Below are 23,598 nucleotides of genomic sequence, written 5' to 3'. Positions count from 1 at the left end.
TGTTTTTTTATTGTAAGGGGAATTGAATACCGAATTAAGCTAAAGAGGGTGCAGCAAAAATTCACAAGTATGTTACTGAGATTGGAGGGCCAGAGCCACAAGGATTGTCTGGAAAGTCTGGGACCCGTTTTCTGGGAGGGAAGGAAACATGTATGGGACATTACAGAAGTTTTTAAAGCCATACATGGACAGAGTAGAAAGTCCATCTTTTCCCCTGGGTAGGTTTCGAGCAGTGGTTCCCAACCTGGAGTCCACAGACTCCTTGCTTAATGGTATTGCTCCATGACATGAAATAGGTTGGGGATCCCTGGTTTAGAGTGATGTGGACCAAATGCAGGCAAATGGAACTAACACAGGAAGACACATTGGTCAACATGGATCAAATGGGCTGAAGGGCCTGTTTCTGTAATGTGAAACTCAGATTCTTTAACTGTAGCACACTTCCAAGTTTTAAAGGCACTTGTGTGACTTTGGTTCTTCGCATTGGGTTGGTGTTATCGTAAGAAAGCTAATGTGTTAGAAGCTGTTTATAGAAGGTTTACTGGATATATCTGCAATGCGGGTTATCTTAAGAGAGGAGGTATACTGGAGTTGAGGAAAGTGAGGGCGGATATGAGAAGATGGGTATGGAGAGTATGTTTCCTGTAGTGGGAGAATCTAGAAGTAGGGGTCACTTATTAAAATGAAGGAGTCATTCTTTTAAGACTGAGAAGAGATGTTTTTCCTCGGGATTAAGCATCTTCCTCACTGATGTGGGTGTAGACTGTAAATGTATTTTAGGTTGAGGTAGATGGATTCTTGATAAACAAGGGGGTCTGTGGTACTGTGGAATGTGGAGTTGAGTTTGCATTCTCATCAGTCATCTTAATTTTATGACAGGAGAGATAAGGATCCAAATGGCCTTCTCTTGATCACAAACCATGTGTTTAAAGCCAATAGATTAATCCCTATTTTAATTTTCTGGATAACTTCCTGAGGAACTTTCTCCCCTTAAATGTCATGAGCGTCCTAAAGTACAGCACAGAAACAGTCACTACAGATCACCACATCCATGCTGGCCTTGCAATCACCACTAATCCCATTTGTTCCCACACCCTGGATCTGTATTTTCCTATGCCTTGCCTATTTTAGTGCTTGTCTAAATGTCTCTTTAAGAGAGGTAGACTATGGTTCCTCACGAACAGTGGACAAGCACACCATGAAGAGGTCTAAGATTATTGTGTTTTTAAAAAATATAATCAGAGCGAGCAGCTCTAACATTTTCTTTTACCAAATAAGTTTATTTGTCCACCTTTTGGTAAAATGGAGAACTGAGATCAGGTTGGAGGCTAGATTTCTCTTCCTAATCCTTGCTGATTTGGACGATACAGTGTTTACATTGTGCTTGTTATGAGTGATAGCAATGTGTAGTGGGGTAGTGCACCGTACAGGCCAACTAACACCCAGTGATTGAACATTATCTGAGATGGCTGACATCTGTTGAGGTGGTGTGGTTGGGGTGCTATAACTGACTGTGGCACCCATGAATTAAATAAATTCAAATGGGCATTCCACTCATTATTATTATTTGATGTATTCTACCAAAATGAATACTGTGAAGTATTTCCTGTCCCATAAATATCTCTGGTTCATTCATGGCCTCTTTGGATGAAAGTATTAAAGGTTGATTAGCAACTATGACCCACACTTCAGAAGGATCCGACCCTTTCAGTGGAAATGGATAGAAAATTGGATAATGGGTCCAAGTCTTGACCCATTTGAAACAGGCCAGGCAGTTTTAAGGTGGACGGAGGATGATTCCTGTGCTTCAGCAACATGTTTGACCAAAAATAATTTCAGTTTCCATGGTGATTCTAGTGGCCTAAGTCACTTATTTCCGGTCAGGAGGAGCAAATGACCAAGAAACGCTGAGGAGAGAAACGTGGGGGCGGGGGAGGAACTTAAGGGAGAATGAATTGTGCGCCTCTTTAATGTGCAATTTCTTTTGGCAGAAATTCAAGAAGTACTGGACTGTGCTGAGAGGGAACGAGCTGTTCTTCCAGATGACCAGCCGCGATCCAGCGGTAGGTCATTGTGTGCTTTGGCAAGCTACTGCCTGCAATGTTCGTTTTGTAGAAGTCTCAGTAAACCCCAACATTGTTTGGTTTTCCCTTCTGTGGTTGCAGTGAGAAGGTGAGAGATGGCTGTGAGGGGGTGTGGAAGTAAGGGATCTTTATTGACTTGCCAAGTTGGAGGCTAACCAGTATCTATCTTACCTTCCTCCTGGACTGGTTATCATTTTATTTGCTATTTGATTATAATTGCTCAAGACACTGTGTTGGTCTTAGAAGGGAAGTTTTAAAGATAACTACAATTCAACTGTTCCAACACATTTGAGCCCATCCATTAATCCCAGAAACATGTTGATACTTCTGTATTTTCTTGTTAGATTCCTAATACTCAACTCTACAAGATGGTTTTATTAAGAACAACACTCAGGAAGATTTGTACAATTTAATCAGGCTAAATTGGAGAGGAGTCCAGAATCAGGTTTAGTATCACTGGTAGTGAAATTCATGTAGTGAAATTTGTTTTGCAGCAACAGTACATTGCAATACGTAATAATAAATGCTACAAATTACAATACATATTTACAAAAAAGAAAATTAAATTAAAGCAGTTCAAAAGAGGGGAAAGGACAAAGGTAAATGAGTTCATTGTGCATTCACAAATCTGAGGGCAGAGGGGAAGAAGCTGAAAAGTTGAGTGTGTCTCTTCAGATTCACCTTAATGGTAGCAACAAGAAGACGACATGTCCTGGGTGATGTGGGTCCTTAATGATGGATGCCGCCTTTTTGAGGTATTGCCTTATGGAAGCATTCTGGATGCTTTCCATTTCTGATCCCTCTGAGCGCTGGTGTAGGTTCCCCTTCTAAAAGTCCACAATCATTTCCTTGGTCTTACTGATGTTGAGTGCAAGGTTGTTGCTGTGAGACCTTTCAACCAGCAGATCTACCTTGCTCCTGTATGCTTCCTCATCATATGAAATTCTGCCGATAGTTGTGCCTTGAGCAAGTTTATAGATGGCATTTGAGCTGTGCCTAGCCACAGAATCGTGGGTGTAGAGAGCAGAGCAGTGAGCTAAGTGTACATCCTTGAGCTCCGCCTGTGGTGATTGTCAATGAAGAAGAGATGGTTTTTCCGATCCACACAGACTGTGCTCTCCTGGTGAGGAAGTCAAGCATTCAGTTGCAGAGGGAGGCACAGAGGCCCAGGTTTTGGAACTCATCGATTAGAACTGAGGGTATGATTGTGTTGAACACTCAGCTGTAGTCAATAAGCAGCAGCCTGATATAGGTATTAATATTGACCAGGTGATCCAAAGTTGAATGGAGAACCAGTGAGATTGTAATGTGGTGATAGACCAATTGCAACAGGTCCATGCCCTTGCTTAGGCAGGAGTTGATTCTGGCCAACCTCTCGAAGCACGTCAACACAGTAAAAGTGAGTACCACTGGGTGATAGTTGCTGAGGCAGCTCACCCTGCTTTTGGGAGCTGGTATGATTGTTGCCCTTTTGAAGCAGGTGGGTTCCTTCAACTTCAGCAGTGGAAGACCGGAGATGTTCGGTTGGTTGGCACGGGTTCTCAGAGCCTCACCAGGTAAACCTTCAGGGCCTGATGCTTTGTGAGGGTTCACCCTCTTGAAAGATGTCCTGACGTCAGCCTCCAATACAGAGATCACAGGGTCATCTGATGCTGCAGAGATTTGCACAGACGTAGTTTTATTCTTCCTTTCACAGTGTGCATAAAGGGCGTTGAGTTCATTTAGGACTGAAGCATCACAGCCATTCATGTTATGTTTCGCTTTGTAGGAAGTAATGGCCTGAAAACCCTGCAAATCCAGGTGTGACGGTATCCCACCTACCTGCCATCTGACTTCAAACCGTTCTTATCTTGGGGTGAAAGAAAACCTTTGGCAGTGATGTCTGTTTCATAAATGAAGCTCTTCTCTTTGAATAGGGCCATTGTTCCAATCTGCTTACAGTAATTTTTGTTCAGGGCCTGTTAGGCAGCAGTGTTTTAAAAAAATGACATGGAGTGTAATTTATATTACAGCAATGACTCTAAGGGGTAGTGCTGTAGAAAATGAGCTTGAATAGATGCAAGCGTTCAGAGATTTAACCTAATTTGAACCTCCAAGTGCATAGAGTTGGGATTTTGTTGGATTGTTCACCTTATTTCATATTATTACCTCTCAAAGTATAGAAGGGAGACTTCAGTCTATTGAATCTATACTGGTTCTCATTCAGTCCCAGCAATTCTGTTCCTTCTGTAATCTGCACTCTTGCACGGGCCACCCCATCTTCTCCCCAGCACTGCTATTTCTATCCACCTGTAATTGGGGTAAGTTGCAGTGGTCAGGTAACATGCTGACCAGCTTGGTCTTTGGGATGTGGGAGGAAACCGGAGTATCTAAAGTTACTAGACACAGTTACTAGAGTACGAGCTCTGTAGAAGCAACGTCCAAGGTTGCAGCTGAAAGTGGGGTTCTGGAGCTGTGACACAGCAGCACTAACTGGAAAGTCCTGTTTTCAAGAGTTATGGAATCGATCCTGTTTGCACTATGTGCTGGATGCTGCTATCCCAATATATTCCCGATGTGATCTGTGAACCTGTGAAATAAAATGGGTGAACCCTGAAAATCCTGGCTTCTATTTGCTGCTTAGAACGTGGAAGATAAAATGTTACAGCACAGTATGTGCCATTCAGGACACTATACTGTACCAACCTTTTGACCTACTCTAAGATCAATCTGTGGTAAACCATATTTATGTGTTGTAATTGGGTTACCTGTCTGGACACGCCCCTCTGCTGACTGCTCCTGTGGCTCCTCCCACAGAGCCCTGAATAAAGGCCATTGTGCCATTGCTCCTCCTCTCAGTCCAGGGGCAGACGGTCGGCATGCTGGAGGTCACATTTTACTGCTAATAAAAGCCTTTCAGTATTTACTCTGCTTCCATTCTCTTGGAGTTATTGATAGTGCATCACAATCTAACCCTTCCCTCCTACATAGCCCTCCATTTTCCTATCACCCATGTGCTGATCTAAGAGTTTATTAAATGCACCGGTTGTATCTGCCTCTATCACCCCCACTGGCAGAGTTTTCCATGCACCCCCCCATTCTCTGTATATATATATATAAAAAAGTGCCTTTCATATTCCCTTATACTTAAAATTCTGCTCCCTTGTAGTTGCTATTTCTGTCCTTGGGGGGTGGGGGTGAGAAGTCTCAGGCTAACCACTCTGTCTGTGCCTCTTCTCATCTGCACTCGTCTCCTCTGCTCGAAAGTGAAAAGCCCTAACTCGCTCAACCTGCCTTCATAATACATGCCCTCTGGTCAGGGCTGCATTCTGATAAATCTCCTGCACCCTCTGCAATGCTTCGACGCCCTCCCTATAATGTGGCGACCAGAATTAGGGGCCTAACAAGGCAATAGAGAAGTATGGACATATTTCTGAGATTAACGGATGGCATTGTAAGATTTTGATTGGATGGACTCGAATGTGTTTGAATGGATTTGGAACCTAACATTTCCTAGCTTGCTTCAGTACAGCCAAACCTTGTCAGTTCTGTCTCTATCATTTCCTCTGATACCTTCCCCAAGTGGTCATTTCACCAGAATTCATTTCAAGATTTGGTGAGTGGGCGAACCCCACCCAGTTCTATCTTACCTTGACTTGAGCCACTCAGAAGATGAGATCACGACAGGAAATCCTATCAAGACTGGAAAAGTACTATATGAGCTGGTGATTGTGGTATCTCATGAAGGTATTGTACGAAGCTCTGAGCTGAGTTCACCCCCACTCAGCTAAATGTGATCAGCATCACATATTTGTGTTGTTCCTCTAATTTGACTTCCCCTAGTGGAGCCCAAGAGTGCCATAACTTGAAGTCCCTAGTGGTTTTCCCTAAAGATCAAAGGTTAGTTTTATTTATCACATGCACATTACTCTGTTTTGATGTGCCAGTAACTTACTGCCCATTATGCTGCCTGTGTTTAGGGCAGCAATGAAGGTCCTTCACCTCTGGCAGTGTTCAGGGCTTCCTTCGTCATGTCAGTAGCTTCCTCTCAGTTTTCACTACTGTAAGTCGTGCACCTTCCAAGTGGAGGCTCAGGAATACTGTTGCACTCAAATGCAGAAGGATTCTTTATTGCTGTTTCCGTAACAATTTTGTTTTACTAGTCAGAGCTGTTAACCCTGAGCTGAACCCCTGAACCAGGAGAACTGATGGACCACTCTTAGTCTGACCTCTACCCTCTGACCTGTTTGGCATTGGTGATCTTGCCAAAGCAGAAAGCCCTGACTCCAGCCAGCATAGCTCCCTGGGTCAGTTGAGGCATGCAAGCCCTCAAACCACAAGGATCTGGTCCTCTCGGATGATATACAATTAAAGTTTTACTGTTTTGGTGATGTGATGGGGCTAGCCTGCTAGTGTTGCCCTGATCCTGACACCAACATAACTTGTCCACAACTCACTAATCCCAGCCGTACACCTTTGAAATGTGGGAAGAAACCCACATGATCATGGGGAGAAAATACAAACTCCTTACGGACTGCGGCAAGAATAGAACCCACTTGGAGTACTGCGTTCAGTTCTGGTCACCTCACTACAGGAAGGATGTGGATGCTATAGAGAGTGCAAAGGAGATTTACAAGGATGTTGCCTGGATTGGAGAGCATGCCTTATGAGAATAGGTTGAGTGAACTTGGCCTTTTCTCCTTGAAGTAACGGAGAATGAGAGGTGACTTGATAGAGGTGCATGAGATGATAAAAGGCATGGATCATGCAGATAGCTGGAGGTTTTTTCCAGGGCTGAAATGGCTAACACAAGGGGGCATAGTTTTAAGGTGCTTGGAAGTAGGTACGAGGGGGATGTCAGAGGTAAGTTTTTCACACGGAGTGGTGGGTGCATGAAATGCACTGCCAGTGAAGGTGGTAGAGGCAGATGCAATAGACTCTTAGAGCGGTACATGGAGCTTAAGAGGAACGTGGTAGGGTAATTTGAGGCAGCTTCTGGAGTAGTTTACATGGTCAGCACGATGTTGTGGGCTGAAGGGCCTGTCATGTGCTGTAGATTTTCTATAATCAATGATCTCTGACGCTGTGAAGTGATTACACTACTGTGCTGCCCCATGCTCCTGAAAACAATAGCATTATTTTGTGCTTTTATTCCCAGTAATGTGGGGGAAAAAGTTACATTGTCTTTGCATACTCATTTATAATTTCCAATTTCTGTATTTTTTTTCAGTACATTGAGAAAATCAGTCTTGAGAACTTTGTGTCTGTGGAAAACGATAAGAGCCACAGTAATACCGAACAAAATTCCTTTATACTGAAGCTGAAAACTGGAGAAACAAAGTTTGAGGTAACAGAATGGCCCTGTGCTAAGTTTCATGACTTTTGCCCTATTGGTTCCAACCCTAAGTAAATGTTTATTGTTTATCATAATCAGTGGTCTTGCCATTAAAAAAACTAGAGGCAATACAAAGTACAGCAGGTAGCTTTTGTGGAGAGAAGGGAAAATAAAGTTTCACATTGATTTCTTGTTAAATTGGAAATGAGGAAAGTAATTAAAAAAAAACTATTTTAAAAATATGGGGGGAGTGAAGAGAACAAAGACAGTCTCCCTGTTCACTTTTCCATCTCTACCAACCATTCCCTATCTTACCACACTTACCTGGATTTGAAACACCTCTCCTCTTCTCGTCATCCATGCACTCATGAGTCCTTTCAAATGAAGTAGTCTAAAAGACAGATTTTCTCTCTTGACTAATTCTGAAAGAGAAGAAACAAAGACTAAGATTGTCCAGGTGACACATATATCAATGGTGCTGTCTAAGAGAAGTAGATAAGCCTGGTAGTCACAACGGATCTGTTTGTAGGGGGTGAATGACCTTTGATCTGAACAGACCAGTTCTAATACAAACAGGATAGACTGGTTATCTGAAATTAGTGAATTTGATGTTGAATGCCAGTTCTGTATTGTATCCAGATAGATGATATTACTTGAGATTGCACTGGACTCTATTGGAAATATAGGAAGGCAAAGAGAGAGAGGGGTTAGTCTGGAGTGGGATAGAGGATCTCCTTGGGGAAAACCCAGTCACCAGGAAAACATGCAAACCACAGACAGCATCAGAAAAGGGTATTGACCTGGGTTGCTGGAGCTTTGAGACAACAGCGCCAGAGCAGTTATTTCTGTTTTGCTAAAAAGAAGACTAGGGTAATGTAAGAAAGAAAACTTCTTCATAGTTTCCAGATTTTCTGAAGACTACAACGCTTCTCGTTATTGAGGCAAGGCTTAACTGTGTAACTATTGAAATACTCTACCACCCTTTCCTGTTTGGAGGGGAAATGTGGAAAGATGAATCTCAAAATAAGACAGCAACCATGTAAAAAGTTACTTAAGTTTGTATTTCTTTCTCCACAGGCAAATAGTTCAGAGGCTCGAGAGCAATGGAAAAACTACATTTACACAGTTGCAAAGGTATTATCAGTTCTGTTGTCACTTCACTCTCTGCTTTAGTTATCTTAAATGAATGGTAGAAAAAAACTTTGTTCTACCTCATCAGCTGCATGATTGCCTAGTGAACATTTTGTATATCATGGGTTGCATTCAGAAAATCCTTTTTTTTTTCTCTACTCTAAGTGAATTCTTAGTTTAGTGTGATACATTGATTGAAGATTAGGTAAGTAGATGGAATTGGAGCAAGCAAAGTTTGATCCAGAAGAAAAGTAACCTTTTCTTGAACTAAGAAGATGGCTGTCACACTTTAGTGTTATGGAGGGATGCTAATCAGTTTTTATTAAATAAAGGGACAATTTACTGATCTTAACCTGAGCCAGCAGCCTGCAGGTAGGAACAATTACATAGATTTTAAGAGATTGTGACTTCTCTTCTTGAGACAGTTGGAAGAGAAATGGTACTATTAGTCAATCTGTAAGCAAAGCTACAAGAATAAAGCAACCTTCATCCTAAACTTGAATAAGTTGTAGCAAGTACACTAACAATAAATACTGTTTGAGTGCTGTTGGGGGGGACGGCCTACCTGGGGGAAGCAACAGTGGCTGCGCTTTCTGTAAAGAGTCTGGTCCTGTGGCTCAGAAGGGGAGGGAAAGGAAGGAGGCAGCAGTAATAGGGGACTCTATAGTTGGGGGGGGGGCAGGTGGTCAGACAGACGATTCTGTGGATGCAGGAAAGAAACACGGATGGTAGTTTGCCTCCCAGGTGCCAGGGTCCAGGATGTTTCTGATCGTGTCCACAGTATCCTGAAGTGGGAAGGTGAACAGCCAGAGGTCGTGGTACATATTGGTACCAATGCTGTAGGTAAGAAAAGGGAGGAGATCCTGACAACAGACCATAGGGAGTTAGGAAGGAAGTTGAGAAGCAGGACCTCAAAGGTAGTAATCTTGGGATTACTGCCTGTGCCACGTGACAGTGAGTATAGGAATGGAGTGAAGTGGAGGATAAATGCGTGGCTGAGGGATTGGAGTGGGGGCAGGGATTCAGATTTCTGGATCATCGGGACCTCTTTTGGGACAGGTGTGACTTGTACAAAAAGGATGGGTTCTGAAGGGGATCAATATCCTGGCAGGGAGGTTTGCTAAGGCTACTGGGGAGAGTTTAAACTAGAATTGCTGGGGGGTGGGAACTGAACTGAAGAGACGGAGGAAGGGGCGGTTGGCTCACAAATCGAGAAAGCTGATAGGCAGTGTGAGAGGGAGGATAGGCAGGTGATGGGGAAGGGATATGCTCAGACTGATGGTCTCAGATGTGACTATTTTAATGCAAGAAACATCATGAACAAAGTGGATGAGCTTAGAGTGTGGTCAGTACTTGGACCTATGATGTTGTGGCCATTACAGAGATCTGGATGGCTCAGGGGCAGGAATGGTTACTTAGAGTGCCAGGCTTTAGATGTTTCAGAAAGGACAGGGAGGGAGGCAAAAGAGGTGGGGGCATGGCACTGCTGATCAGAGATAGTGTCACGGCTGCAGAAAAGGAGGAAGTCATGGAGGGATTGTCTACTGACTCTCTGTGGGTTGAAGTTAGAAATAGGAAGGGGTCAATAACTCTAGTGGGTGTGTTTTTATAAATCACCCAATAGTAATAGGGACATCGAAGAGCAGATAGGGAGATGTATTTTGGAAAGATGTAATAATAACAGTGTTGTCGTGGTGGGAGATTTTAATTTCCCAAATATTGATTGGCATCTCCCTAGAGTAAAGGGCTTAGATGGGGTGGAGTTTGTTCGGTGTGTTCAGGAAGGTTTCATGACACAATATGTAGATAAGCCTTCAAGAGGAGAGGCTGTACCTGATCTGGTATTGGGAAATGAACCTGGTCAGGTGTCAGGTCTCTCAGTGGGAGAGCATTTTGGAGATAGTGATCACAATTCTGTCTCCTTTACCATACGCATTGGAGAGGGATAGGAACAGACAAGTTAAGAAAGCATTTAATTGGAGTAAGGGGAAATATGAAGCTATCAGGCAGGAACTTGGAAGCATAAATTGGGAACAGATGTTCTCAGGGCAATGTACAGCAGAAATGTGGCAAATGTTCAGGGGATATTTGCGTGGAATTCTACATAGGTACATTCCAGTGAGACAGGGAAAGGATGGTTGGGTACAGGAACCATGGTGTACCAGGGCTGTTGAAAATCTAGTCAAGAAGAAAAGGAAAGCTTATGAAAGATTCAGAGAGCTAGGTTATGTTAGAGATCTAGAAGACTATAAGGCTAACAGAAAGGAGCTTAAGAAGGAAATTAGGAGAGCCAGAAGGGGCCATGAGAAGGCCTTGGCGAACAGGATTAAGGAAAACCCCAAGGTATTCTACAAGTATGTGAAGAGCAAGAGGATAAGATGTGGAGGAATAGGACCAATCAAGTGTGTATGGAACTAGAGGAGACAGCAGAGGTACTTAATGAATACTTTACTTCAGTATTCACTATGGAAAAGTATCTTGGAGATTGTAGGGATGATTTACAGTGGCATGAAAAGATTGAGCATATAGACATTAAGGAGGATGTGCTGGAGCTTTTGAAAAGCATCAAGTTGGACAAGTCTCCGGGACCAGATGATATATACCCCAGGCTACTGAGGGAGGCTGAGCCTCTGGCAATGATCTTTGCATCATCAATGGTACGGGAGAGGTTCTGGGGGATTGGGGGTTTGCGGATGTTGTTCCCTTATTCAAGAAAGGGAGTAGAGATAGCCCAGGAAATTATAGACCAGTGAGTCTTACTTCAGTGGTTGGTAAGTTAATGGAAAAGATACTGAGAGGCAGGATTTATGAACATTTGGAGAGGCATAATATGATTTGGAATAGTCAGCATGGTTTTGGCAAAGGCAGGTCATGCCTCACAAGCGAAATTGAATTTGTTGAAACACATTGATGAAGGTAGAGCAGAAGATGCAGTGTAAATTGATTTCAGCAAGGCATTTGATAAGGTACCCCATGCCAGACTTATTGAGAAAGTAAAGAGGCATGGGATCCAAGGGGACCTTGCTTTGTAGATCCAGAATTGATGTGCCCACAAAAGGTAAAGAGTGGTTGTAGACAGGTCATATTCTGCATAGAGGTTGGTTACCAGTGGTGTGCCTCAGGTATCAGTTCTGGGACCCCTTCTCTTTGTGATTTTTAAAACCTGGATGAGGAAGTGGAGGGATGGGTTAGTAAATTTGCTGATGACACAAAGGTTGGAGGTGTTGTGGATAGTGTGGAGGGTTGTCAGAGGTTACAGTGAGACATTGATAGGATGCCAAACTGGGCTGAGAAGTGGCAGATGGAGTTCAACCCAGATAAGTGTGAGGAGGTTCATTTTGTTAGGTCAAATATGATGGCAGAATGTAGTATTAATGGTAAAACTCTTGGCAGTGTGTAAGATCACAGGGATTTTGGGGTCCGAGTCCATAGGACACTCAAAGCTGCTGCGCAGGTTGACTCTGTGGTTAAGAAGGCATATGGTGCATTGGCCTTCATCAACTGTGGGATTGATTTAAAGAGCCAAGAGGTAATGTTACAGCTATATAGGACCCTGGTCAGACCCCGTTTGGAGTACTGTGTTCAGTTCTGGTCACCTCACTACAGGAAGGATGTGGAAACTATAGAAAGGGTGCAGAGGAGATTTACAAGGATGTTGCCTGGATTGGGGAGCATCCCTTATGAGAATAGGTTGCGTGAACTTGGCTTTTTCTCCTTGGAGCGGCGGAGGATGAGAGGTGACCTGATAGAGGTGTATAAGATGATGAGAGGCATTGATCGTGTAGATAGTCAGAGGCTTTTTCCCCAGGCTGAAATGGCTAACATGAGAGGGCATAGTTTTAAGGTGCTTGGAAGTAGGTACAGAGGAGATGTCAGGGGTAAGTTTTTTACGCAGAGAGTGGTGAGTACGTGGAATGGGCTGCTGGGGAAGGCGGTGGAGGAGGATACGATAGGGTCTTTTAAGAGACTCCTGGATAGGTACATGGAGCTTAGAAAAATAGAGACCTATGGGTAACCCTCGGTAATTTCTAAAGTAAATACATGTTTGGCATTATAGGTTGAAGGGCCTGTGTTGTGCTGTAGGTTGTCTATGTTCTATAAGTATATAGGCAAGGAACTGTAGTATATTTACATTTTGTAGTTGAATATGTTTTGTTCTGAATATTGTGTTGTACATTTTCTTTTTGTAGTTGGAAATTCCAAACCTGGATTTCCTCCCTGGACAGCTTTGCAGCCTTCAGGAGGTACTTGAAGAGGAGATGAAGCGACTGCTAAAGCCAACGTCTTCTCCACCACCGCCACCAGCACGCTCACGGCCAACAACTCCAGAGCTGGAACAGTCTGCCTATGATGATGTAGAAAATCAACTTCTCAGGTGCCTTTCTGGGTGTTGGGTGAAAGTGGGGTTAGTTGGGGTTCAGGAAGGAAACCGAAGGATGAATTTCCTCAGTATTGTATGTCCATCTTCCCTTTCTTTATGCCCTCTTCATCAGTGTTGACTTCTTTCTTCCCCATTACTCCATTCGTGATGATTAATCTTTGATACATCACTCAACTCCCCAGCTTTGAAGTTGCCTATTATCCTGTAAGAAGAACATTGAATTCCAATCCAATATTATACTTGCTGAAGAACTAACTTTCAATATGTCAAAGAAAAATTATGTGAATTGGTAACATTTAGTCCTTGTCAGCCTAATGATTGTGCACAACTGCTTTGTTAGTTTGATCATCAAAAGCTAGTAATTGACTCTGTGGAATTCTGTGATTGCGTAATGCAGGAATGGATATTAGTTTGGAGTAATTTGGGGATTGGAGAAAATTCAGTTACCTGAACTAGGAGCCCAAGATTCCATTATGCTGCCAGGAATATTTGTATGAAGATCTCTGGGTACTACTTTATTGGCCTACTTATTATGAAAGTGTGAACTCTCCTGACAACTGAATTAGTTGTGTTAGTTATGTAGGCATTAAAATTTATCACATATCTCAAACATGTCAACAGATCCAATTTCAGTTGTTTTTAAACCTGTATCTCCTTTTCTTCCAGCTGCTTCTATAATGTCTCACGAGTTGAGGCTGTGGCCCTGTTGGAGAAAAATATCGAATTTGGAAACCTATTAATGAGGCCCAACACTGATAACAAGAACTTAGCGGTTACAACACGACAAGAGTTCAAAAAGTAAGAAAGAAGTAACTCGTGTTTATGATTAGTGCTTCATTGGTCCGCTGAATATCCAAAGCAAATTGCAACTAGTTAATGTTAGCAATCAGTTAAACACTTTTTAGGTTGTGTGGGAAAAGCAACTGCCAATTTTGTGCACAATAATATCCCAGAAACCACACCAAACTAAAATCAATTAGTTTGAGACACCTAAGGTTCTAGCCATCTTATTTCCATTATTTTATCATCTTGCTTTCAAGGCAGTTTCCTAGATGGCTTGCTTATGGTCTGATTGGTCTCAGTCACCTCAGAACATGTTCAATGTGTGGCCCTCAGAGTTTACCATACATGGGATAGGAATTGCCTGATGGATGCATGGGTGTGTAGTTTGAAGTCCTGTGTCCCTTCTACTGATGATGCATGAGATTCTTGATGTTAGTTTGAATGCTATCTCTCCACATTTGAATGGTCAAGACCCAGGTAGTCAGTGGAATGTTTTTTTTGTTACCAAAGAGACTTTGAGAATATCTCTTGACTCTTTCCTCTGACCAACTGATAATCTCTTTCCACGATGGAGCTTAGAATAACATACCAAGAATCTGGTATCAGCATGTAAGTGATGTGGCTTACCTAAGGGAGCTGAGTGAGTACATTAAGTCCCTGTCTTTGGGTGTACTGGCCCAGAAGGTGACACTAATATTGGTTCACTTGTACTGCCAATGGATTTGAAAGATTTTTAGTGGCATCCCTCTAGTGTTCTCACATGGCTGCTGATGTGGTGTAGGTCCTGAAGCATATAAACTGAGTTCTGGGTTGGATTCAGTCTTGACCTTCAAACAGCCAGAGGCTGTGCTGTTGCATTGAAGAAAAAGCTGAGTTTCAGTACCAATGGCTGTCTTCATACCCTGAGAAATGGGAAATGTTCCATATTTTACCATGGTCTAACGTAAACCTTATTGTTGAATGGTGGTGGTGTGCATTTGGGGCAAATTGATAGAGGACCTGTGTTTAGCAATATGGAGCATAAGACCCAATTGAAGTTGACAGAAGAACTGAAACTTGTGGAGCTGTATACAGGTCTATAAAATGTTGTAAGTTTAACCCTAATATGAACAAATACTTAATGTATCTGAGACTGTAACTGAACCCTTTCCCTAACTTTTCAATGTGAAACCCACCATAGCCGGGAGTATTGTCAGTATGATAATGCACCCATCAAAGGCAGAAGCACATGATTGCATAATGTCAAACCTGGGCTTTCTGGCTTGCTGAAAACAAGAGGGGAGAGATTTAGGTCAGAGGCAAGAGGTTTAAAGGGCTATGGTAGATGGGAATAGGGAACAGAATTGGTGTATATGCGTTGGCTGAAGGGCCTGACTCTATAATAATTGCAGTGGGAAGGGAAACCAGAGGGAGCTGAGATGAGTAAATATAAATTTAGAATTGCATTGATGTGATAAGAGCACAGGAAAATGGTCAAAGAATGTTAGAAATATTACAACAATAAATTTGTGTTACATTTCAGCCAGTCAGTCGTAAAGCACTACCGGATAAATTGTGTGGACGATGGCTACGTCATTGAAATTGACGATGGTGTAAGTAAGCTTCCAAATAATTGTCGTCTTAACTTCATTCAGTTGGTGGTGTAAATTGCAGTGTGGTTTTGAATCAATGAGTAGAAATAAGTCTGAGTCTACAGACTGAAGTCTGAGTCTGCAGATGGGGCAGCAATAGCAATATCACAATTGGTCTTGAAATACTTGCGTTATAAAGGGAGAAATTATCACTTGGCACCACAATGACAAGGAGTGAGCATCTTGATAAGTGATTTTCAAATCTGCAATTTTAGGTTTGAGGATTATGCAGCCTTTGGCTGAGCAAACTTCCAATACGGCACGTCAGATCTTGCTCTAAGAATAAGTAATGAAGTATTGGAAAAGAATGATTTCTGGAACAATACTCAGGAAGAATCACTATCCATAAAGCAGACACCTTGGTTAAATTAGTTTTCTTAATCACTACAATTTTTACAATATTATCTTTGCCCACAGGTAGGTTACTGCAGCCTTAAAACCAGTCCTTTTGTGCAGATAAGGCTCGTTAGTCATGGTTGGCAGCTCATCTGGGAGAAGGAGAGCTCTGATCTCCAACTCTGCCTTGTGGCTGTACCCACTCATAGGGAAAACTTCGGGAGTAAATCCAAAGGAAAAAATCCAGAGCTGGAGTCCCTAAGGCAATCCTACATTGAGTTCAATGCAGATTGGCAACTCCTGTGATGCTGCTGTTCCTTTGGGTTCATCAGCTGTGTGGAGAAAGGAAGCCTGCTTTATGGGCAATGGCTTGCTCTTCATATCGTACTGGCCTAGCTGACATATCATGTAGACAGCTCAAACGCAATATCAATTGTTGACCAACAGAGAGCCTCATCTTCTCCCAGTTCTGACCTAGTACTGATTATTGAATTTAACACAAAGTATGAGTATGTATTCTGTAAAGCATGTATTAAGTGATTTGGTCTTTGCTTTAGTTTTAAGTTGGTGCACAACTTCTGCATAATCTACTTCACTGCAAACATTCCAAGGTAATTTTGAGTATCATGTCAAACTTTTGGTACTGAGCCACATGAGGTTATACAATGGATTCTGGTTGATTGGGATGTTGGTCATTCAGGACAGCTGTTTATTCATGACAGCTCTTGAAGAGCAAAAACTGATGGCGGGGTGTGTGGGGGGGTGGGGTGGGGGGAGGGAATAGCCGGGACTTCCTTTGCTTAATTGGGACAGGAGACTGTTGTTGAACAGTTTCTAACTAGCATCAGTTGAGTGCCCCTGTGTGGCCATTAGACGCTACAGGCTTAGAGCAAGCAGTTTTTTTAAAGCAGTGTTAGTTGTGTATGCTTGTGTTATGTTGTTAATTACAGCCAAAGGACACCAGTTCAAAAAGCAGTGTTTTAAAAAAAATATAACCTTGTTGTTTTTTTAAATTTTGACTATATGCAGGAAGGCAATGAAGGGAGTTCAATATGCGCATTAGGTGTCTGCACTTTTTTTTTTCCTTCCACAGTCAATCAAAAGAACACGGCAGTGTACACTGGATGAATTCTTCAGTCGATAACTATTAGGAACTAATACAGTCATATAGTACTCTAGTAGTATTGGTAGTGTTCTAATTTGTTTTGTAACTCTAAATGAATAATTTGCTACTCAGTTAAACAGTAGCTTGTCTTAATTATACTTTTAACTATTTCCATGAAATTTTGGCTATTTGGGGTAACCACTTAATTGGACAAAAATGTACTGGGCCCGATGTATCCCAATTAATTGGAATCCACTGTATTTGGGCAGATGGCCAAAATCTTAGTCACAGGTGTAGGCTTTGAAGAGGAGAGAGAGAGGGTGGTAGTGAGGCTTGGGAAAGAATTATGGAGCTCGTGGATTGCCTGGCTGAAGGCATGGGCCTTAAATGTAGATAACATTTGGGAATGATCAAGATACCAGCGTTTGGAAAACTTGGGCAATCTGGAAGGTTTGTAGGTTAGATTATAGTATCCTATGGGAGATTTGAAACCACAGAAAACTTTTAAAACCTGAGACTTTACTGAAGAAGGAGCCTCTGGTATTGACCCCAACCCCAACTTAAGGGAAAAATAAAATTACTCAGTGGGATTAAAGACTCGTCAATTAAAATCTGCCTATGACCTTCTTGATGTTATTTACTTTGAAGCAAATCCTGTAGTACAGTTGCTATTTACAGTACAAACATGCAAGTCATTTTTGTTTTCCAGATCTTGTGCAACAGTAAGCAAGATGTCATCAACTTTTTTATTCAACACACCAAAGGAGTGCTGAAGCCTTTAGAAATACCAAAAGATTATGAAATGAATCTGAGTATGTTTATTGTTTTATTCTTGACAGATGTGTTATGTTTTAAACGATATACAGTATTTGATTGATCTGGGATCAACACTCATGTCCATGAAGGGGAGTCTTGTTTTTCTGTTTGAACTATTTTCTCACTATTAGATCCTTGGACGCCTCAAAAAGATGCAAGGAAGAAATCTTTTATGAGAATCTAGAATGAGGGGTCAAAACCTCCCTTTATTTATAATAACAGGTTTGCCCATTTAAGATAGAGGTTATCTATTATTTTTCCTCTATCAGAGGGCTGGGAGTCTCTGAAGTCTCCTCCTCAAATGTCTGTGAGGCAGTCTATGAATATTTTTAAAAAATCAGAATTCAGTTTAATATTACTGGCATATGTCATGAAATTTGTTATGTGGCAGCCGTACATTGCAAGACATAATATAATAAAAACTATAAATTACAGTGAGAAGTGTATATATTTAAAAAGTTAAGTAACTCGTGCGAAAGAGAAACATTAGTGAGGTAGAGTTCATGGGTTCAATGTTCCTTGAGAAATCTGATGGCAGAGGGGAAGAAGCTATTCCTGAATCGTTGAGTAAAAGTGGATTAAGTTTTGATAAGCGAGGGGTGATGAAAGGTGATTGAGGACAGGTGGTAATACAACCTTAAGGCTGGAATCATATCACCTATGCTCTTAAATGGCAACTGGATCCAAGGGTCTGTGTGGATTACTCACACCACTGAGTTTGCTCCAGTCCTGCTCCTTGTTCACATAACCAGAAAATATTGCTACAGGTTTTGAGTCCTGTCATAGATATCTCTTGGGACATCTGTTTTCCAGGCATTCCCTTGAGTGGTATGAACAATTTGTAATTACAAGGATGTCTGTATAATCCAATTTTTGGCTAATTGATAGCAGGATAGTGTTAACAACAGGATTTACTGTACCTATATAAACACTTAGTTGAAATGAATCATCTTTATTTGACAACATGTAAATACACACAGCAATAATATGTGGAGTTATTTGGCCCAATCAGCATAATTACATGAAACGACATGCTAACCATATCAGTTGACTTGGACTGCTAGAACGATGATCAAATTGGCCATTGATTTTACAAACAGCATAATTTTACTTTCAATTGGGCAATCACATTGCTGTTATAAACCATGGAGTTTAGAATATGCATGATAATGCACTTGAGTGGATGTTTTCGAAATGAAGGCTGTTTTCCCATTAACTGTCATCCCTCAACTCATACCAGCAAAGAATATATTAACTGAACACACCTTAGTTACCGTTTCTTTAACATAGTGTGTTGTATATTTGCTATTATATTTACCTATAAATTAATGACTACAGTTTAAATAAAAATGGATATGAAATTCATTGACAAATCTAAGCTCCTCTACAAATAGAGATTCTTCACTCATCAACAGTTTGATCCATGTCACTGGCTCATTCATTAAAATTCAGTTCACAGATGTGTTCTACTTGCACTTTTATATTTTTACTGTATTTTTTGCACTTTTGTATTTTAATATCAAAAAGAAGTAAATTTTAAACCCAGCCTGCCCGACAGAAAGGTGATCAAATGAACCATTCATCGATACACGCAGTCTTATAAGTTTTCCAATAAGGGGGTTAGATTTTAATAATTAATCCAGCGTTTTGTGTGTGTTGATTTTAGATTTTAATTACCTACATCCCTGATCTTTTCTGAACTTGCTGTAAAGGGGGCATCCGAGTTTGGGATCTGCTCATCAATGTCACTGTGCTCATCTTACAGCAACATCTAAAAGTTCTTTGTGTTTGTCTATCACTCCTATATTTAGGTTATGTGCAAGAAGATGCTGAAAGTGGGGAACTGATTCATAGCAAGTTGCATCCGCTGAAGCTGTCACCACCCAAGACATCAACGGAACCAGGTTAGCATTATGAGTTTGTAATCTGCATTTTGTTAATAGGACTAGAGTCATCTTTGCATTTGAGAAAGTAGAAGAGAAACAAGAACTGTAATTCTAATTGTGAAGAAACTCAGATGATGGGCAAGGATTCTAAATTTGAGCCGAGTGATTCCAGAGTAGAAGAGGCAATAATGCTGTGTGTGTGGGGAAGGGGGTGGAGAAAATATGTCACTTGAAGTGGATTTCCTATCTGCTTTTTCTCAGGCTGACAGATTCCAGGTAACTTTCTACCTTTTTATTTTAATATCCCCTCATGAACTCTTCTCTATCCGAATCAAGGAGAGATATGGCACTTTCAGTGATTGCATTTCACATTTTTTCACAGTTAAGCAAGTGAAACAGAGCCCAAAGATTCTGAAAATTATAGAACCAGAAGCAGGGCATCTTGATGATGGTAGGATTTTGCTCCTAGTTTCAAAAGTGCACTATCACATGTTAATTATTATTCACCACATTGAGGGATTTTTCCAACACTATCTGTATTTTTATTTTCCATCTTCTCCCATCTTTTGCCTATCACTGGGACAAAGCATTAATCTCGTTTCTCGTCCTCGAGACTCATTCCCGTCTAGATCTAGACATGGGTGCCATAGCTTGGACTACATGGCATTTGATGTATTGTACTTATTTGGCGATACAATTTAGATCCTGAGACCACATGGCATAGGCAGTGCAATGGTGAAGCAGCCAGTGCTGCCGCGTTATAGCTTTAGGGACCTGGGTTTGATCCTGACTTCAGGTGCTGTCTGTGTGAAATTTACATCATGTTGAACCCATGACAATTCCACTTCAACTTCCTCCAAGATTTTCAGTTTCCCCTTGCATCGCAAAGATGTGTTAATAGGTTGACTGGCTAATATAAATTCCATCCAACGAAGGTCCTGTAAGTGGTAAAAGAATCATGGGGAGTTGACGGGCATGCAACTGAGAGCGTGTTGTGGGATTGCAGGGAAGTGGAAGGCTGGGCAAGAGTCGGAGGTTGTCTCCTGAGAGCTGGCATTGACTCGATGGGCCGATAGGCTTCTTTGTATGCTGTAGTAATTACTACTCCTCTTCTCACTTGAGAGACATGAGACTGTGTGATTAGTGGAGTCTGGAACAATGAAAGTTTTTCTGAAAGAAGGATGCGGGGTTTTGACAAATGGGAGAAAATCTGCAGACGCTGGAAATCCGAGCAACACTCACAAAATGCTGGAGGAACTCAGCAGGCCAGGCAGCATCTATGGAAAAGAGTATAGTCGCCATTTCGGGCTGAGACCCTTCATCAGGACTCTGTTTTGAGCTGAAACATTGACAATACATTTCCTCTCTTTGCTTCTTGACCCATTGAATTCTCTCAGTGGATTGCTTGTTGCCTCTGAATCTCACTCTGCCTTGGCTTGGTAGAGTTAACCTGGCAAGGATCAAAAACAGGATGTTGATTTTATGTGAGCCAGTTCTTTCAGCACAATCCAAGGAGTAAGTTTAGTATACCCAAAACTCTGCAATTCACCTTTCTTAACAGTTAAATAGTGAAGGGAGTACTATATGGCATAATAAAGCTATCCTTAAGGTGGATAGAAGGAACTTTGTGGGTGGTTTCGAATTATATTATAGGAGAAACTGGATGTTATGTAGAATTGCTTAGAACTTTAAGACTAATTAACATGCAGGTTATCAGATTATCAGCACCTGTAATTGGTTACATTTTAACCACAGCAATTTGGCAAGAACACATTTGCTTGAAGAGGACGAACCCTATTTGGGAATGCACATAACAAGTTCTAACCTACAGGGGGAGGTGGGATGGGGTACATTTCTAATTAACTTCCCCTCTTGAATGCCACATAGAACGTTCTTTGCATGGGGTGATCTGTCCATTGCTCTAGTCTACTTTTAATCTGCTTGATCTGTTTGTGCAAACAAAACTTTCATACCAGTGCTGCTATTGTACATTGACATACCCAGAGTAACAAAATAGCATTTTATAAATAGCATTATATATATAAATGCTTCTATAACGCTTATAGAGTCAGGAACAATATCACCTGCAGATGAGTATGTTCTACAACTCATTGGGCTAGAACCTGATAGGAACAGATATTTTCCTGTTGGCCAGCTGGTGGGACAGGCATCAATGCTCCTGAATAAATTAGAGGGGATTGGTGAATGTAGTAGAATTCCCCTGTTAATTCTAAATATTAGTGCATAGTTTAAAGTCCATGGTTATAAACAATGCAATCACATTTTTTTATGTACTGAACTACAATGCAGGATTGCCAAGGGAAATTTTATGCTTTTTGTCCCTGCAATTAGTCCCTGATTATAGGTTTCACTATTCATTAAGATACATGTTTTGAGCCAATTCGCTTGCAATCATCATTTATTAAATGGTTTATGCCAGTGTCCAAAGTTCTTGTGGTTGCATACTATGATAGCAGTATTTAAATGTCATTTAGACAGACATGTGAACACGAAGGGAATGGAAAGATACGGATTCTGTGCAGGCAGATCAGATTAGTTTCTTTTGGCATCAGGGGCCGAAGAGCGTGATCCTGTGCTTTCTTGTTCCATCTTCTAATTAAAAGAGATTCCAAGATTTTGCATCCCATGCAGTTCTGCTGTGATTGGGGATATCTCTTGCTTCTGTTCAATGACAATGGTCTTTGAATTTAGAGCTTGGTTCGTAGATTTCTTTGCAAAGAAATGTTTATTATAGCAGCTATGTTTGCTCTGGAAATGCAATACCGAGAGGACCTCTAGTGTAGTCAAAGGTGGTCTTGAATTCTTATAAACAGTATAATTACCATTGCAAACCCACAAGATTCGTCCAAGGGTCTTCAGCAATTGAAGTTTAACTTTCAGGAAGATGCTGTAACTAGCTGGGGGTGGGGGTGGGGGGGTGAAGAATTATAGAAATATTAACAAATATATATAATCAATGCTTTAGAGAAAAACAAAGTCAAGTTTGTCATATGCACAGGTGCAATGAAAACTTGTGTGCCTGTGATGCTACTGCAAATAACATTAGAGATAAATCAATTAATACATAAATTATGGTTGTTTATAAATTATAAAAAAATGGTTGTTTCTGCTAGTCAGGAATCTTCTTGGAGATGTTTTATTTATTTTGGCCTAGGGATAACAGCATGGGAGTGGGTGGCAATCATACAGTGAAATCTCCAGGGACTGTAGGAGCATTTAAGGTTTGCATTATTTGTCTTCAGCCAGGATTTCTCCTTTTGATTATTGCTCTTTGAACTCTGTGGACAAATAACTGTTTTGAAAATGGATTAGGCATTGATTTATCCTGTGTAGACCAAAGAAATTAAGGTCAAGCTCTAGTACATAAAACTTACAACACAGGAACACAGCCTTCAACCCACCATATCTATGCAACTATATTGCCAAACTGATTAATCACATTGAATGCACAAGGTCTGATTCCTCCATTCCCTGCCTGGTTGTGTCTAAATGCCTTTTAAAATGTTGCATTTGAATCTGTTTCTACTTCAGCCTCTGGCAGTGTGTTCCAAGCACATACTCTGTAAATGGGAAGCAAAAAACTTTCCTCACACTTCTTTAAACTTGTATCCTCTTGCCTTAAACCTATGGCCTCTAGTATTTGACATTTAAAACCTATCTATCCCTCATAATCGTACAAACATCTATTGGTCACCCTCAGCTCAGATGCTCCGGAGGAATCAAACCCAAGTTTGCCCTTTAAGCTGAAAACATTTACATCTAGGCAACATGGCGGTAAGCGTCTTGAAAATGACTCATCTTCAACTGATTTTCTATGACATGTACTTTAGTCTTTGATCCTGCTATATTAGCTGATGAGCTGGATTTAGCCATTCAATGGGCAGAGAACTAACAATATTGCCTTTTTGGTTTGCTTTTCTCTTTGCAATGGAATTTGGATGGGCCTGAATTTTGGGATCTAGCCATTATTTTAAATAGTTCAGTTTTAGATGCTGGGATATGGAGATTAAGGGTTCCTTTAATGTGGTATGAAAAGGTTGGTAAAAGTGCAGATAGAATTCTTATCTTTGTAAACAGAAATGAGATGCATGAAACTTTGGACTGCAAAAA

General features: G+C 41.2%; 1 protein-coding gene across 3 annotated transcripts in view; it reads left to right on the top strand.

Annotated features, from left to right (window-relative positions):
• LOC134337544 (signal-transducing adaptor protein 1-like) overlaps window positions 1-23,598 on the top strand; it is a 54,909-nt gene that overhangs the window by 8,746 nt on the left and 22,565 nt on the right. For 2 of the 3 annotated variants that reach the window (XM_063032658.1, XM_063032657.1), the window contains exons 3-11: window positions 1,992-2,063; window positions 7,294-7,410; window positions 8,476-8,532; window positions 12,720-12,904; window positions 13,577-13,708; window positions 15,216-15,285; window positions 17,475-17,577; window positions 19,393-19,485; window positions 19,850-19,918. In XM_063032658.1, the coding sequence (XP_062888728.1) occupies window positions 1,992-2,063; window positions 7,294-7,410; window positions 8,476-8,532; window positions 12,720-12,904; window positions 13,577-13,708; window positions 15,216-15,285; window positions 17,475-17,577; window positions 19,393-19,485; window positions 19,850-19,918 (898 nt within the window). The remainder of the gene's footprint in view (window positions 1-1,991; window positions 2,064-7,293; window positions 7,411-8,475; window positions 8,533-12,719; window positions 12,905-13,576; window positions 13,709-15,215; window positions 15,286-17,474; window positions 17,578-19,392; window positions 19,486-19,849; window positions 19,919-23,598) is intronic. The other variant, XM_063032659.1, reaches the window with a different exon arrangement.

The sequence above is a fragment of the Mobula hypostoma genome, chromosome 24 (assembly GCF_963921235.1).
Source record: "Mobula hypostoma chromosome 24, sMobHyp1.1, whole genome shotgun sequence".
Taxonomy (NCBI): Eukaryota; Metazoa; Chordata; class Chondrichthyes; order Myliobatiformes; family Myliobatidae; genus Mobula; species Mobula hypostoma.
The sequence above is the reverse complement of the archived record's forward strand: the minus strand, read 5'-3'. Positions and strand labels throughout refer to the sequence as shown.